Genomic DNA, 15,423 nt, shown 5'->3' with positions numbered 1-15,423 from the left:
TAGTCTAGTCTATACTAACACAGCCAGTACTTGGAAGGATTTTGGAAAATGATATCCACCTTATAGCGCCTTTACTCGATTCAACTGTTACAATTGGAACACGAGTACTAACTCTAGTCCAAGCATTTTAGCTAACGTTTATAGCGCCATTACTCGCTCTCTGAAAGGAATATGAATTGGGAAATAAATTTGAGTTTCATATATACTAAGAATTCACTTAAATCCCTTGTTTCTTAAGTAAAGGTGCCCTGTGACACTTCACGTGCACTAACATGAGTCAACTCTCGTTTGTGAACGATCACATGGAACGAACTCACCATCCATGATTCCGTTCTTGACGGACCCAAACTGCCACTGAAATCGAAACCAAAATTGTTTTGACCTTGAACGTCCGCAGCGACAGCGAGGAAATGATGGTGACCATCCTTTTTTAATTTCCAAATTTTTCACTGTTGTCACTGTCAATTTTTCCGTTGCGGCTTCTGTTCTAAAACAACTCGACTCCGATCCAGGAATACTAATGCTAGTGGGGTTCTGATGCTATCACGAACGCCTGTGTCTACTATTTCGCTGAAGGTTTGAAGGACGTTATGCCGGATCGATCTGGGCTTTTTTTCTATTCCTGAATCACTTTAATGACAACACCTCAAGCAGGTAACAATAAAATACCATTTCACTACTGGTAATTGAGAAAATCAACATAGGTAGTTTGCGAATTTTTCTAGTAAAATTAAAACCACATCGAAAATTTACGTCTATTAGCGCTCTTGGCTTGCTACGATCGTCGACCGTTTTCAAATAAGCAAAAAAATCGTTTGCGATCGGAGTGATTTCAAACGGCTTTACCAGCATGCATTTCAACGACTATTTTTAACTAGTTGAACGTTCCCGGCGTTGCTCGGGATCAAAGGTAGCCGTTCGACGTTTAATTTGAAAATGAATTCTACTGCTGACGATGGGATTTTTTTTTCTTTTTTAATCAACAGTTAGTAAACTATTCCAGGTTTCATAGTACCAAGTGAATTATAGAAATATAAGATTAGATAGAAAATTACAAAATTAATTAGTAATAAAAATCATCGGCGCAGTGTTAGGGTTGCCACCTGATAGGGACATCTAGCCCAGAGATTTTCAAAGTATCGGGAGGGGAGGGGGTATATGGTGCATTGACATGCTTGTTGTGATTTATTTCCTTCACATGATCTACACTATTTATTCACTCCATTAATTTTAGCAATTCCTAACAGCCGATCGAAATCAGTGATTTTGGTGACAATGTCAGTAAAATATTTCAATGAAATTGGGTTGTTTAACCATTCACGGATAACAGCTAAAAGAGTGTAATTTACTGAGCAAAACGTGTTTTTTTAAATGTTATATCATTGTCCTACAATTTTTAAATGAATAATTAAAATCGTTCTAAATCGTATTATCGTAATTATCCCGAGAATTGTTGTAATCGGAAACGAAAGCTGCGATCTAGATTCGGCCGTTTGCAGCATTTCACTTGCCTTCCACCTGTCGAAATGTCCCAGTTTCGTCGAAACAGTTACCGACTGGGAGCGCATTGTGCCGGTCTTGAACTTAACTCGAGCCGAATTGCCCCTCAAAACGGAAGTTATCTATTATCTGCAAGCACAACAAATTGATCTCGACAGTCTGATTTGTAAGGATGAGGCTAATTTTGCCGATGCTGCCTGGGAACATACTAAATTCGTTCTGGTAGATCATCATATGTCACCACATCAGGCAAACGTGGTTGGAGTGGTGGACCATAGACCAGTAGATCCACACTCAAACCTCACCGATAAGGTATTCCAGTATATCGAACCGGTCGGTTCCTGTGCTACGCTTGTTGCGAAATTAATTGATCAATCAAACATGTTTGCCAAACACCAAGAAGAATACATGTTGCTGTTTAAACTACTTTACGGTATGTGGATGTTATGTTACATTTTTGTAAGTTAAAAAACTACTAACCGTAGGAGCCATAATCTTGGACACGGTGAATTTTTCGGAGCAAGCAAACAAAGCTCGCGAACTGGACCACTACATGGCGCAGCTGATTGAGCAAAAACTTGGAATAAGCGAACCAGTTTCAAACCACAGAAAAACATTGTTTGAAACACTAGTCGATAAAAGAAGAGACGTTGGCAGTCTCGATTCCCTACAAATCCTGTCCAAAGATTTAAAAATCATTGCTCGAAACGGGCGTACTGTTGCCATACCTGGTTTTCCCATTCTAGTGCAGAGTTATGTGCAAAAGCCAAACGCTGAATCAAACCTGTTGACGTTTGCCCAGCAAACTCGGTCCGATGTGGTTGTTCTCATGGGTATGCACGTAACCACTGGGAGCGATCAGGTCCGGAGGGATTTGGGGGTCGTCAACATCGGTGATGCCGTTCTTTGGGAAAAGGTAAAGTCGAAAAACTTTCGAGTTTTGTAAGTGGTATTATACGAGGTTATTTTTACTTCTAGATTATCACAGCTTTGGTGAGCTCCACATTGCCGAACCTTAGCTTGAAAAGGCGTTCGGGTGACGAATTTTTAGGCGGACAGTTTTTCGATCAAGGCAACATAGCGGCTTCTAGGAAACAAATTTTACCAATTATAAGCAACGTTCTAGACAAATTATAGTACGTTTAGCAGTAAATCATGGTTGTAAAATTAAAAAGGATTTTTTGTCAGCTTTTACTATTTTTTTTTGTGCCTGGGAAAGAGGCACTTTTGACACCAAGCTACTTCGAATATCCGAGCTGTTGGACAATTTTTGGGTTTGCAAAATGAAAAATATTAATGCGTCCTTCCTAATAAAAGCGAAGAGCCAGAGTATGTCATGATTCAACTCGGAAAATGAATCAATTGTTTTAATTTTTTTATATGCCAGTTAAGTTTTGATCCGCGTCATCAAAGGAGAAGAAACCTGTGAAAACAGTTAGAAACTTTTTCCGCCATTGATTGCAAGAACAATGCCATTAGGTTACTTTGATACTAGAATTCAAGCGGTAGGCAACAAATTCAATCTACAGTAGCGTCACTGTCATGACCGTTTTCAAGTCTAGTCTAGTCTATACTAACACAGCCAGTACTTGGAAGGATTTTGGAAAATGATATCCACCTTATAGCGCCTTTACTCGATTCAACTGTTACAATTGGAACATGAGTACTAACTCTAGTCCAAGCATTTTAGCTAACGTTTATAGCGCCATTACTCGCTCTCTGAAAGGAATATGAATTGGGAAATAAATTTGAGTTTCATATATACTAAGAATTCACTTAAATCCCTTGTTTCTTAAGTAAAGGTGCCCTGTGACACTTCACGTGCACTAACATGAGTCAACTCTCGTTTGTGAACGATCACATGGAACGAACTCACCATCCATGATTCCGTTCTTGACGGACCCAAACTGCCACTGAAATCGAAACCAAAATTGTTTTGACCTTGAACGTCCGCAGCGACAGCGAGGAAATGATGGTGACCATCCTTTTTTAATTTCCAAATTTTTCACTGTTGTCACTGTCAATTTTTCCGTTGCGGCTTCTGTTCTAAAACAACTCGACTCCGATCCAGGAATACTAATGCTAGTGGGGTTCTGATGCTATCACGAACGCCTGTGTCTACTATTTCGCTGAAGGTTTGAAGGACGTTATGCCGGATCGATCTGGGCTTTTTTTCTATTCCTGAATCACTTTAATGACAACACCTCAAGCAGGTAACAATAAAATACCATTTCACTACTGGTAATTGAGAAAATCAACATAGGTAGTTTGCGAATTTTTCTAGTAAAATTAAAACCACATCGAAAATTTACGTCTATTAGCGCTCTTGGCTTGCTACGATCGTCGACCGTTTTCAAATAAGCAAAAAAATCGTTTGCGATCGGAGTGATTTCAAACGGCTTTACCAGCATGCATTTCAACGACTATTTTTAACTAGTTGAACGTTCCCGGCGTTGCTCGGGATCAAAGGTAGCCGTTCGACGTTTAATTTGAAAATGAATTCTACTGCTGACGATGGGATTTTTTTTTCTTTTTTAATCAACAGTTAGTAAACTATTCCAGGTTTCATAGTACCAAGTGAATTATAGAAATATAAGATTAGATAGAAAATTACAAAATTAATTAGTAATAAAAATCATCGGCGCAGTGTTAGGGTTGCCACCTGATAGGGACATCTAGCCCAGAGATTTTCAAAGTATCGGGAGGGGAGGGGGTATATGGTGCATTGACATGCTTGTTGTGATTTATTTCCTTCACATGATCTACACTATTTATTCACTCCATTAATTTTAGCAATTCCTAACAGCCGATCGAAATCAGTGATTTTGGTGACAATGTCAGTAAAATATTTCAATGAAATTGGGTTGTTTAACCATTCACGGATAACAGCTAAAAGAGTGTAATTTACTGAGCAAAACGTGTTTTTTTTAAATGTTATATCATTGTCCTACAATTTTTAAATGAATAATTAAAATCGTTCTAAATCGTATATGGGCGAACTGTCATTGTAGCGATTTCGAGAACTTCTATTTCGTTATTTTAAAATTGAATGACAACGATAGAAAATATTTAAAAATCACGTTTTGCTTAGATGCGTTATTTTGCTTAGAAATGCAGCTCTTTCAGATGATATTAAAAACTGATATAGCTAAACAACCCAATTGGTAGATGATTCGTCGAAGATGAAGATTCGCCGTAAATTCGACAGCGTTAAAATCTCCTTTGGAGAAATTTTCAAAATTAATGCCGAAATTACTTCGTTAATTTTCTGAGTTTTCCGGTAATGCGTAGAACTTGATAATAAATTATTCATTTTATGAATTATGTTGTTTCCAAAGCGAGTTGAAATTTCGCTTTCACCCAGAGCCCCGGAAATTCTCTCCCAGACCCGGACAAAATTTGCGTTCACCCGGAGACCCAGAGATCACCTCCCAAACCCGGAGAGGTGGTAACCCTACGCAGTGTAGTTTGTCGTTTGTATCCAAGCCATTTATTCTCACACGATTTCCAAAAAAAATACCTCTAATAGACAATTTTCTTAACACTAACGATGAATTTTCGCATTTAACCTTATACTCTATTCACTATTTTGGTCACCATGAGTTTTGTTCCGTTTCATTTGTACAGGGTTTGTTCCTAAAGCGGTTTTTTATTTGTACCTAACATGTGTTTTCTATTGAATTTCGATCTACATACTCGTTTCGTACAAGCATCCGAACAGGATATGTCTCTCATTTAAAATGTTTTACTTAGTCACTCAACTTTACGTGGGATAAATCGGTTATAAATTTGTTATATTAAAATTTGAACTTTTGTCTGATTGGCTTATTGCGGTCGGCTCGGCAGAATGTTCGGTCCGGTTTGGTGGTTAGGCTCGCAGCTTTCTTATTCACAATAGCGTCGCCAGCAGCAGGGTCACTGCAATGATCCCCAAATGGCTGGCAAGAACGTGCGCCGAATTGGACCACTTCAGACCTGAGTAGTTGATGTTTGGAAGACGTTGCTCTGTAAAACAAAATTAACTTCGTGAAGTTCAGCAAATAACGCAGCGAGAACGAAACATACCTTTGTGGAACATAAATCGAAAACATACGCAACTGAAAAAGGCTAGACAAACTAACAAACATTTCAATATGATACTGGAATAACCGATTCTAGAAGAAAAAACGAAAAAACGAAACTATGCCATTAAATAAATTAAAAACATACGCGCAAACCAGCCGGAAACTACCGCTTACCATAGAGATTCAATCTCGCCTCGGCGTGACCGACTTTGTTCGAGGCCTTGCAGATGTAATCGCCGTAGTGCGAGCTTTCGACAGAACTGATCTTCAACACCGAAGTTGTCAAATCATCCGGTTGTCCAGTTTGTGAAATGCTGCAAAATAAAATCACAATAGAATTAACGGAACATAAATTCGCCTACACTCATGAGAGAACCTGTACGATCCGCCATTGTGGATGGAATGTCCGTTCTTGAACCAAGAAATCGAAGGCGAAGGAAAGGCTTGCACAACGCACTCGAGTTCGATATCATACTCGGTAGCCTGAGCCACCTTCGGCCGGGGAATAGAAATGACCGGGGCAAATTCAACCTCCAGATTGATCGTTTTCGAGTCTGGCTTGCCAACGCCGTTGTCCGCAAGGCAGAAGTATGTGCCGCGATCTTCTTTGGCCAGCGAGGTCAGCGACAGTACATTGCCGGCAAAGCTTTGACCTCCGATTGGCAGAATAGCTCCGTGTTCGCGCTTCCAGGTAATCGAAGGACGCGGATAGCCTTCCGCTGAACAGCTCAGCTTAACATCTTCCCCCTCGGCTTTCGTTACGGTTGTGGCAGCGAGATTCTCTTGCAGCAGCGGCGGATGGCGAACCTGCAGTTCTACAGTGGCGGTCACTTTGTTGGTACTATTCACCTGAATTTGACATTCGTACAGGCCGGCGTCCGTGTTCACGATATCGCTGATCTGGAAGGGATGAAGAATGCAATCGCAAAGGGTTGCTAATTAGATACATGTTTACTCCGAAACGAATCCCAGTGGGAATTATTCTGCGCGTCATGACTGCACACAATATAGCATAATGGATGCCATCCCCTGCACAATAAAGTTATTAAAATGCATAATTGATGAGTTGTTCTTGACATTCGGAGCGTACGCAAAAAGGGCGATGCTTTACTGTAATTTATTGCTGAAAATGAGATTCGAGCTCACCGTTAGTTTGTACTTCATCGTATTGTTTTCCTTATCGACGCTCAAATTGAACCGTTCCTCAGCCACGGCCAACGTTGGACCCAACGAGATGGTATTGACATTCTGCGACCGCTCTCGGTTAGTCTTCTGCCAGCCCACGGTGAATTTGCCTACGTTGGTAATATCGCATTCTAACGTAACACTGTCACCGATATCCTTGATCTGTTCGGGAGATATGGATGCAATGGTCGGAGCGGCTTGTTGCGAAGCACCTAAGGAGTACGAGTGTGTCATTCAATTATTATTTAGGTGAAATGAAGAAAAGAATTTGAAGCCGCCATAGCGGCGAAAAGTTCGCGCACTACCCATTATTAGTGTTACAAGCAAAATTGAACCAAACGTGGACGCGTGCCATGTCTCTTATCATCGGACATTTGTTTTACGCTTCCTTTCATTCATAGAAAAGAACGAAACCGTGGCAATGACCATCCTATCACCATCTATTTACGTCTGTTGAAAGTGAAAATCTGACCGAAGAAGCTATTGCCATGGTAACACTTACACAGGTTCACTGTGATCAAGCAGCATATCACCAATGAATCCAACCGTGGTAGGCGCATCATGATGAATAAGACAAGAATACACCACACTCGAGAAGCACCCACCCACAACGAAACCGCGATAGGTCTCTAAAATATGTGAAAACGCACGCACTAGGGGGCCCTTATCTGCCAATGTCGGGTTACAATGGCCAAGAATAAAGAACACAAGCGCCGATTACACTTCTACCCTTCGCCAAGGTAAGACAAAAATGATACAGGAAAAACCGGCGCAGCCAAATTGTACTCCACGAAATGGCGGCGAACGATGCGACGAAATCGACCGGTCGAGATGAACTGATGCTGCGAGAGCATCCGCGCATCCTTCGAAGCGGCCAATGCATCCAAAGAGAGAATGATTCGAAACAGAGAAAAAGTTCTAGCAACGCACATTCAATTCTACAGGTAGTATTGCAATCAAGGATGCCCTTATTTGCTAGAATGCTGCCAACGAGCGTAAAACTGAAACCATTCGAAAGCTTTAACACTTTTCATGCTAAGAGAAATGACTCGATTAGGATAGCTTGGGATGATCTCTCGCTTCCTTGCTCTCTGCTGTGCCTTCCACTCAATGATTTATATGTATTTTTCAAACCTTCAGCATAAGAAAAAGTGCCTGCTGCGCAGCAGTGAAACTTACACAATAAATAACGACGAAACTAGGAATGTTGTAGCCTGCTTTGTGACTCAGTCGGGTGATAAAAGGCGCTCTAGACATTCCATTATGTTTTTTTGTCTCTCAGTCAGTCTCTTTAATTCTCCACAACTCCATACTCCCGCCGTCATCCGTTGGGCACATCATCGTAACGTAATCCACATTCTGGCAAGGACAGACGACGGAGTTGCCTTGCTGCTGAAGCCCAACTAGCTGGCATTAGAAACAGTCAGGTAGGGGTCTATACCCTACCCCTGCTCCTGTCTGAGGCGAAACATCGTACATAGGAAAACCGACATCAACATTCAAAGCCGATTGTTTACTGGCTTAGTCTAAGGTGTACATATATCACACCCGCTTTTCTGTGCCACGAAGTCTCGTAAATGAGATACTTGTTTTACCACACTATTCATCAAAAAAACTAGCATAATAAGGCGGTTTCAAAATTTTAGAACGTCTGATATTCTCAATGGTGGCACGTTCTTCGCCGCCGCCACAAAACAAAACTCCACTTAAGTTTTTAAGTGAAAAATGGAAATCTCGGTAGAGGAAAAGTGCGGAGGTGCGGGTGTCGGCAGCATTCAAACGTGACTTCAAATGGGAAAACTCTTCCACATGACGGCGTGGTAATTTCACCCGGCTTGATAGGCACAATAAGCTGGGTCTGGTGGGGATCAAGGCGTAACACTTCTAACCGATAAAGGGGGGGATTTATTCACGTTCACTAATTTGGCAACGTGGCAACCGGGGCGATTTAATTATTTTAAAGTTCAATTTACAATAATTAGCTTGTTCCTTTTGTTAGAAGCATAGCAACTAACTTGATGTCGAATAAAGACAGTACATACTGCAACGGATGGGTGTGCTAATCCCAAGGGATGTGTTACAGTTGAAGATGTGTATTTATAACATCGTTAGTCATTTCCTACACTGGTCTTCGATTAGCGTACACTCGTTAGCCCCCCCTCCGCAAAAAGTCATGCGACAGGACAACAAATCTGTTCACTAGTGCATTATCCGGAAATATCTAAACCAAAGTGCTACAAGTAATGCTGTTAAAAATTAAAGCCAGGATCAAGATTATTTCTCCTGCAAATCATTTCATGGTTTCAACCAAAATTCAGCAGAAAGGTGATGAATGAAAATCATCGCTAATGTGACGAATCAGAGCTGCAATCCTTGATTTATCACCAGGATTATCATTGAAAAATAAATTGAAATCTGTATAGGTCATTTAATTCTGTATCAATGTATCATGCTGGAATGCATCAACGGATTTGAATGAGACTTTTTTTGATAGGTACTTCTAAACGTTATTAGTAATATTATAGACAGTGTATTTACTAGTCCGGTAGAATGAAAAACTGGCAACTCACAACTAAAAACTTTAACTTGAAAATACTGACAAATGACTCCTCTGATTTGTGAAAACAAACTTATTCGTAAACTTTGTAGAAAAGGCGATTAGCACTTAGCAGTGGGAAAAATAAAATCGTGAATTTATTTCGGTTTTCTAAGAAGGTGGAGGTAGAGAAAAATAAAATTTTGCCATTTGCCAGATGATTTGAGAGTTTGAAAAGCCTTCCACTTAGCAGTTTAAGTTAATGTGACTTAATAAAAATAAATATTTTAACTTTAAATTTCACATATTTCTGGTTTGATTTTGCAGCAGCTGTACATATGGAAGTATCGAGTGGAAAAATATTCAAAAATTGCAACGCAATTCCTACTGTTAAATTATCCTTTGGATTTCTCTCACATTTGTTAAATTAAAATAAACTTCATCATAATTATCATTTCAATAATTGTCCTAAAAAAAATTAACAATAATCACAAATCGACTTAACGTCGTAAAAATTAGGGCTAATTTAATAATTTTCTCATTCATACACGATCACAATACGTCAACTGAAAAATTCGGCGTAAAATCAAATGGTTCCCATTTTAACAGTTCAATCTGGTTCTTGAAATGCAATTCACCAGATATAGATTATTTTTAGTATACTAGAAATAATCAGAAGGAGAGATGACCGGTGAGAATGTTGTGAGCCAACCGAACTGGCCAAATATGAGCAAAACCAAACAAGCTCCATTTTTACGGGTATTGTAATCAGGTACAATAAAGAACTCTATTCCTTTTGCTAAATAATGAATTGAAAATGCTCCAAAATTGCATTATTTTAGTTCTTTATCGAGGATTCACGTACCTTTTCATGGTTAACAAAATAACGATCAATTGTAGTGAAAGTGCGATGCACTTTATTTTTCTTTTCACTTTTATTGTCACACCGATTAAATGATTCGAATGGAAAATTCAATCAACATTGCATTTTGAGATCTGGGTCCTCTGACTTATAAACTTAGCTACCCAACCAACTTTTTTTTCACCGAGCTGTTGTTATGTTTGAAATTCTTTTGTTCATTTGCCAATATTTATGGCACACACTCCTTAGTTTGTTTTTCTTTTTTTCTCGCCGAGATTCACCTTAATCTGTTCTGTGAACATTAGACTTTGTTTATTTGTTAACAATTATTAATTATTTATTTTATATTTCAGTGTGTTTTGTTCAATTAGTGCTAGAAAAAAGGGGTTCAAAATAATTTGCATGACACGTAGCTTATTAGCAAAAAAATGTCGAAAAAACTTTGCCGGCCACCTAATCATCGGCTTCTCTCTGCGGCCGTTACGGTTCGCTTGAGGCCCGGCATGGCAAGCAGTCCCGAAGCCGCCTCCTCCTGGAAATGGTCCACCAGACACGTCCAACTCGCCTTTGGCAGTCTCTCTGGTAGTCCGCTCCTTGTACTTGTCGTCTCCAACGTATCCGAAAAAATGAGCTCTCTGTATTTTCGCTTAAAAAACATTTATTTATTTTTTTATATGGATACATATGGTTTACATAATAATTGTTTAGCCTTTTAGGCTCTGCATCTTTGTTTTGTGTTTTGCTGGTTACTTAATTCTGTAGAATTACATTATTTGTGTAGAACTTAAAACTTAAATAACTAACTTAAAACTAAGATACTAGCTCACGAATGATCTGGTGAGGTGAACTGGCGCAGGACTCTCTAAACCTAGTCAATGATGTTGTTCTCCAGCACCTGAAGACCAGTCAGGCAATGGATCTGAGTTTCGTGTCCTCGGAGGGGCGTTTAGGATCATACGTAATATTTTTTTCTGAACAATCCGAAGTTGAAGATGGTGGGTTTAAGCGCACCCCGCCCAGGCAGGCAGAGCGTATTCTATGACCGGTCAAATTATTTGCTTGTGAACGGCAAGCTTGTTGGTGAGGGAAAGGGTGGATTTCCTATTAATAAGAGGATAGAGGGATTTGGTCAGTATGTTGCATTTGGTAACAGTTTTCTCTACGTGCTAACGAAATAGAAGCTTTTGGTGCAGGGAGAGACCAAGATAGACAACCTCACTGGACCATTCAAAGGGAGTGTTATCGAGGTGGATTGTCACATTGGCAGGCGGAATATAATAGCCAGGGTCTTAGCTGCATTGATGCAGATCTTCCAGCTGTTGAAATAGTCGGACAGAACATCCAGGTCCTCCTGTAGTCTACGCGTCAAAGCTCTAATCAATCGACCTTTGTAATTAACGCCAGTGTCGTCTGCAAACATAGACAGGATGCCACCACCCGGAAGGGGAGGAGCATCTGAGGTAAATATGTTGAACAGGATAGGACCAAGAAGGCTACCCTGTGGAACCCCAGCATCTACGTTAAACGTATCAGAGGGGATGTTATTGAGAAAGACCTGGAATGATCTGTTCGACAGATAATTCTTGATGATCTTCACGAGGAAGATCGGGTAGTTGAATCGCTGCAGCCTAAACACTAGGCCATCATGTCAAACATTATCGAACGCCTTTTCGATGTCCAACAATGCCATGAAGATGTTATTCTGGTTTACAAATTCCAGTAAAGAATCAAATTTTCGAACAACTTCGAGATGCACGTTAATAGGTCCATCCTTTGTGGATGGCGATCACTTTAGCTCACTTCCAGCGAGACGGAAAGTAGCTGAGCTCCAGACACTTATTAAAGATTGCTGGTGTTCGAAAAATTCTCGACTCAAGTTTTTCAACTCAAGGTTGAATCGACACCGGCAATCTTCATGTTCTTGGTGCGCTTGATGGTACACGCAAAAGTTCAAGTCTTGTACAATCATTGTACTTCCCGATTCGCACAAATTTTGCACTAAAATCGCACAATAAATGTGTGAAAAGGATAACGCAGCAGTTGTACTGCGAATACATTGACATAGATTGAAATCAGAATATGTATCATATACCGACACTTTATTTCTCACATCGAGTGTATTAGTGACTGCTCTTTCTCTCTTGCCCGTAGATTTTCCATGTACGTGCGACGAGACTAGATACATCACATATAATTTGCAGGTTGCTCTTTCGCTTCTTTTTCGGTTCGGATTGCGACGCGCAAGAGACGTCTCGTCGCTTTACGAAATGAGCGAGACACCCGTGCTGTACATACTTGATTCCAGTGTTGTTAGTCTCACTCATACTGTCGATGCGTGCTTGCTGCTACTCACGGGAAAGCATGTGTGCAAAAGACTTTGGAAGCCTCGTTCTCAAGCAGAAAGGAGGAGAAAGGTTTTGCTTCTCGCTCGCTTTGCAGTGCTACTTGATAACAGCTGAAACTGTTTAGGTGTAGTAGTTTGGAGCTGACAAATACATTGAAAAAACGCAAGAGCATTAATTGCGTTATGCCCAACGCGCAATCATTGTACTGGTTCCAAACCACATCAACAATTGCGCTAAAAACGCACAATTTTGTACTGGTTTCGCACTATCCAACTTTTGCGTGTAGCTAACCCCTCATCAACAGATTCATCGGGAATGACTGAGGGAAAATCGGCGACTCTAGTTATTACTTCCTGGACGGCAGGCTCGTGCGGGCTAATCATGGTATGACCCAAATTGTGAGGGTTGAAAAAATGATGACCAAGTGCATTGGCTTTTTCAGATGATGTTATAAGAAAATGACCGAGGATTGGTGTTGGGGGTGATAAAGGTGGAATAGGTCTCGGTTTGGTTTTCAAAGTTTTGGCAAGTCTCCAAAACGGCTTTCCACGGACTGGGAGGGAGCGAAGTGTGTTTTCTAGGTTCAGAGAGTTACTTACCAGACTGGAATCCGGCACATATAGATCCCGGGCCTAGGATAACGCCTCATCGATGGACTGAAGACACTGGTCGATGTTCTCTGAGGACTCCAGCTGCACGGCATAGTCAATTGCGTTTTCCACGCATCGCTGGAACCGCGCCCAATCGACTCGATGGTAGTTACACCGAGAGACTTGAAATCGGTTAGCAGAGGATCCAACTTCGTTTACCACTGGGTTCTTGGTAAACAACCGGGTCGGTGATGTTGTCCATATTGGAGATGAACAGGTCGGTGGTTGCGCGGCCGGACTTAAGATGTTGTAGTGGTCGTTGAAGAGGATCAGGTTGAATCTCGAAGAGGGTTGCGGCAGGATAATGGATTTCCATGTCTGCTGTTCAACATTGCCTTGGAGAGTATTATTAGAAGTGCGGGAATAGACATGAATGGTACGATTTTCAGGAAGTCCGGCCAGTTATTTGGCTTCGCCGACGACAATGACATTATGGAACACAACTTTGAGACGCTAACGGAAACGTACAGCAGACTCAAGGCAGAGGCCAATCGGGTCGGAGTAGTCATAAACACATCGAAGACGAAATACATGAGAAGTAGAGGCTCAAGGGAAGACTCTGTTAGCCTCCCACCACGGATTCTAATTGATCGTGATGAAATCGAGGTGGTAATTAAGTTTGTGTATTTGGGTTCACTGGTGACCACCGGCAATGACACTAGCGAAGAGATAGAAAAACGCATTATGGCAGGAAATCGCGCTCACTCTGGACTGCGCAAAACGCTTCGATCGAACAAAATTCCCCGCTCCACAAAATTGACCATTTACAAAACACTTATTAGACCACGAAACATGAACCTTGCTCGTCGAACGGAAGGTGCTGCGTAAGATCTACGATGGAGTGCAGATGGAAAATGGGTCAAGGAGACGACGAATGAAGCACGAGTTGCATTAGTTGCTAGGAGAACACACTATAGTCCATTCGGCTAAAATCGGAAGATTACGGTGGGCTGGGCATGTCGTAAGGATGTCGGACGAAAGTCAAAATGATTCTCGACAACAACTCAACAGGAACAACAGCCCACGCACCCTGCAGAACTGGCGACGAGCAGCCATGGACCGAGTACGATGGCGTCGGTTCTTAGATACAGCCAAGGCCACACAGGTCTTTGTCTGACTGGTAAGGTAAGGTATGGCCAACATTTTTTCCAAGCTGAAATATTGGCAATTATTGGATGTGCTTACGTTTGTTTATAGAAGAATTATCGACATGCAAATATTTGTATTTCTTCCGACAGTCAGGCGGCACTCAGAGCGCCTCAAGTGTGGAAATGGATTCTTTCACTTCGACAGTTAGTTCAAAAGGACCAGATTCCGGTTACCCAAAGCTACTGCGAAATGGAATGTTATGAAAAAGCCGATTCACTAGCAAGGCAAGGTTTTTCTGTATATTTGACCCTTTGCAATAAAAAAAATTGACAAAAATTGTCGACTTTTCATGGGTTCACCTTCACACACACTAACGAAACGAATTTCATACATGAATGCAGCATCAGTCAAAGTAACCCATGAATCAGCAGAAAAAAACTGACAGCTCTATCAGTCGAACTCTAACCGTGATGGCGTAAACAGTGAAGCTGCTCCGTTCAGAAGTGTGCGCGTTCAAAGAACGGTACCCCGCTGCGTCGAAAACAGACATTGTGTGGTACTTTTTGGACACCGGATACGCACGTTCCGGCATCTTCAACATCTTATCACTACACAATGGTCGGAAAATTGAAATTTCCGGCCAAAATTCTTTTTTTGTGCCAAATTGTTGGTTTTCCACTGCAGACGATTATGACATATAAGAAAAGTTTTGTACTGACAAGGGGCTGTCTATAAACCACGTAAACTGAGGCAAATGTCTTGTGTTTTCGAATAAACGTAAATAACTCGTTAGTGGAACGAGATAGACGATTACTGTTTTCACAAAGATGCACATAATAGTAAAACGCTTCTTATGGCTTTGAGAGTTAGTTCGCGATTTGTCCGCAGAGATGGCGCACGAATCTAACTTTTGATAGGAGCATTCCAGAGATATGGTTTCTTCAGGAAAGTTGTGAAGCTATTCAATTCAAACAAAACTACTGAAGACGAAACGATTCAGCAAATCTCGATTGTAGAGCCAGCAAATGTTGATACAGTTTTCTATGGTCTTGTTTGTAAAAAACTGTTTTAAAACGGTTCAATCAATCAACTCAATGCAATCATTTATAACATTTTCTGTTCTAGGTTGTATGAACAAACTCACTAAATCGATCTTATGAACATCCTCGTAAGACATTGCTCGCTTCTTCGT

At 40.9% G+C, this 15,423-nt stretch overlaps 2 protein-coding genes across 4 annotated transcripts; one reads left to right on the top strand and one right to left on the bottom strand.

Annotated features, from left to right (window-relative positions):
* Positions 1-1,428: 1,428 nt before the first annotated feature.
* Positions 1,429-2,787, top strand: LOC129717412 (exopolyphosphatase PRUNE1-like; the record flags this gene model as incomplete). Its single annotated transcript, XM_055667297.1, has 3 exons — positions 1,429-1,933; positions 1,986-2,416; positions 2,479-2,787. Coding segments are annotated over 3 exons (1,095 nt in total), but the record flags the coding sequence as incomplete, so codon positions are not given.
* A 2,180-nt stretch (positions 2,788-4,967) lies between these two features.
* On the bottom strand, positions 4,968-7,600 carry LOC129718211 (lachesin-like). Of its 3 annotated transcripts, XR_008726825.1 has the most exons (6): positions 7,252-7,599; positions 6,711-6,961; positions 5,941-6,464; positions 5,739-5,878; positions 5,566-5,654; positions 5,278-5,505 (listed from the first exon to the last, which is right to left on the bottom strand). XR_008726825.1 is itself a non-coding variant. In XM_055668725.1 (5 exons), the coding sequence occupies exons 1-5, from the start codon at positions 7,310-7,312 to the stop codon at positions 5,390-5,392; spliced, it is 1,092 nt and encodes a 363-aa protein (XP_055524700.1). In that variant the 5' UTR covers positions 7,313-7,599; the 3' UTR covers positions 4,968-5,389. The 3 variants fall into 3 exon arrangements, 2 of the variants coding, with proteins under 2 accessions (XP_055524700.1, XP_055524701.1); XM_055668725.1 differs by lacking the exon at positions 5,566-5,654 and having other exon boundaries at positions 4,968-5,505; XM_055668726.1 differs by lacking the exon at positions 5,278-5,505 and having other exon boundaries at positions 5,566-5,680; positions 7,252-7,600.
* Between the last annotated feature and the right edge of the window lie 7,823 nt (positions 7,601-15,423).

The sequence above is a fragment of the Wyeomyia smithii genome, chromosome 1 (genome assembly GCF_029784165.1).
Source record: "Wyeomyia smithii strain HCP4-BCI-WySm-NY-G18 chromosome 1, ASM2978416v1, whole genome shotgun sequence".
In the NCBI taxonomy this organism is placed as follows: domain Eukaryota; kingdom Metazoa; phylum Arthropoda; class Insecta; order Diptera; family Culicidae; genus Wyeomyia; species Wyeomyia smithii.
This window is presented reverse-complemented; position numbering and strand designations above follow the sequence as displayed.

Bases quoted from the DNA above. Each gene is read 5' to 3' on its own strand.
- LOC129718211 (XM_055668725.1), bottom strand. From the start codon at position 7,312: ATGATGCGCCTACCACGGTTGGATTCATTGGTGATATGCTGCTTGATC. The intron at 5,879-5,940 runs GTTCTCTCATGA...TTTATTTTGCAG, and splicing joins CACAATGGCGGATCGTACAG to CATTTCACAAACTGGACAAC. The intron at 5,506-5,738 runs GTAAGCGGTAGT...TTTGTTTTACAG, and splicing joins GGCGAGATTGAATCTCTATG to AGCAACGTCTTCCAAACATC.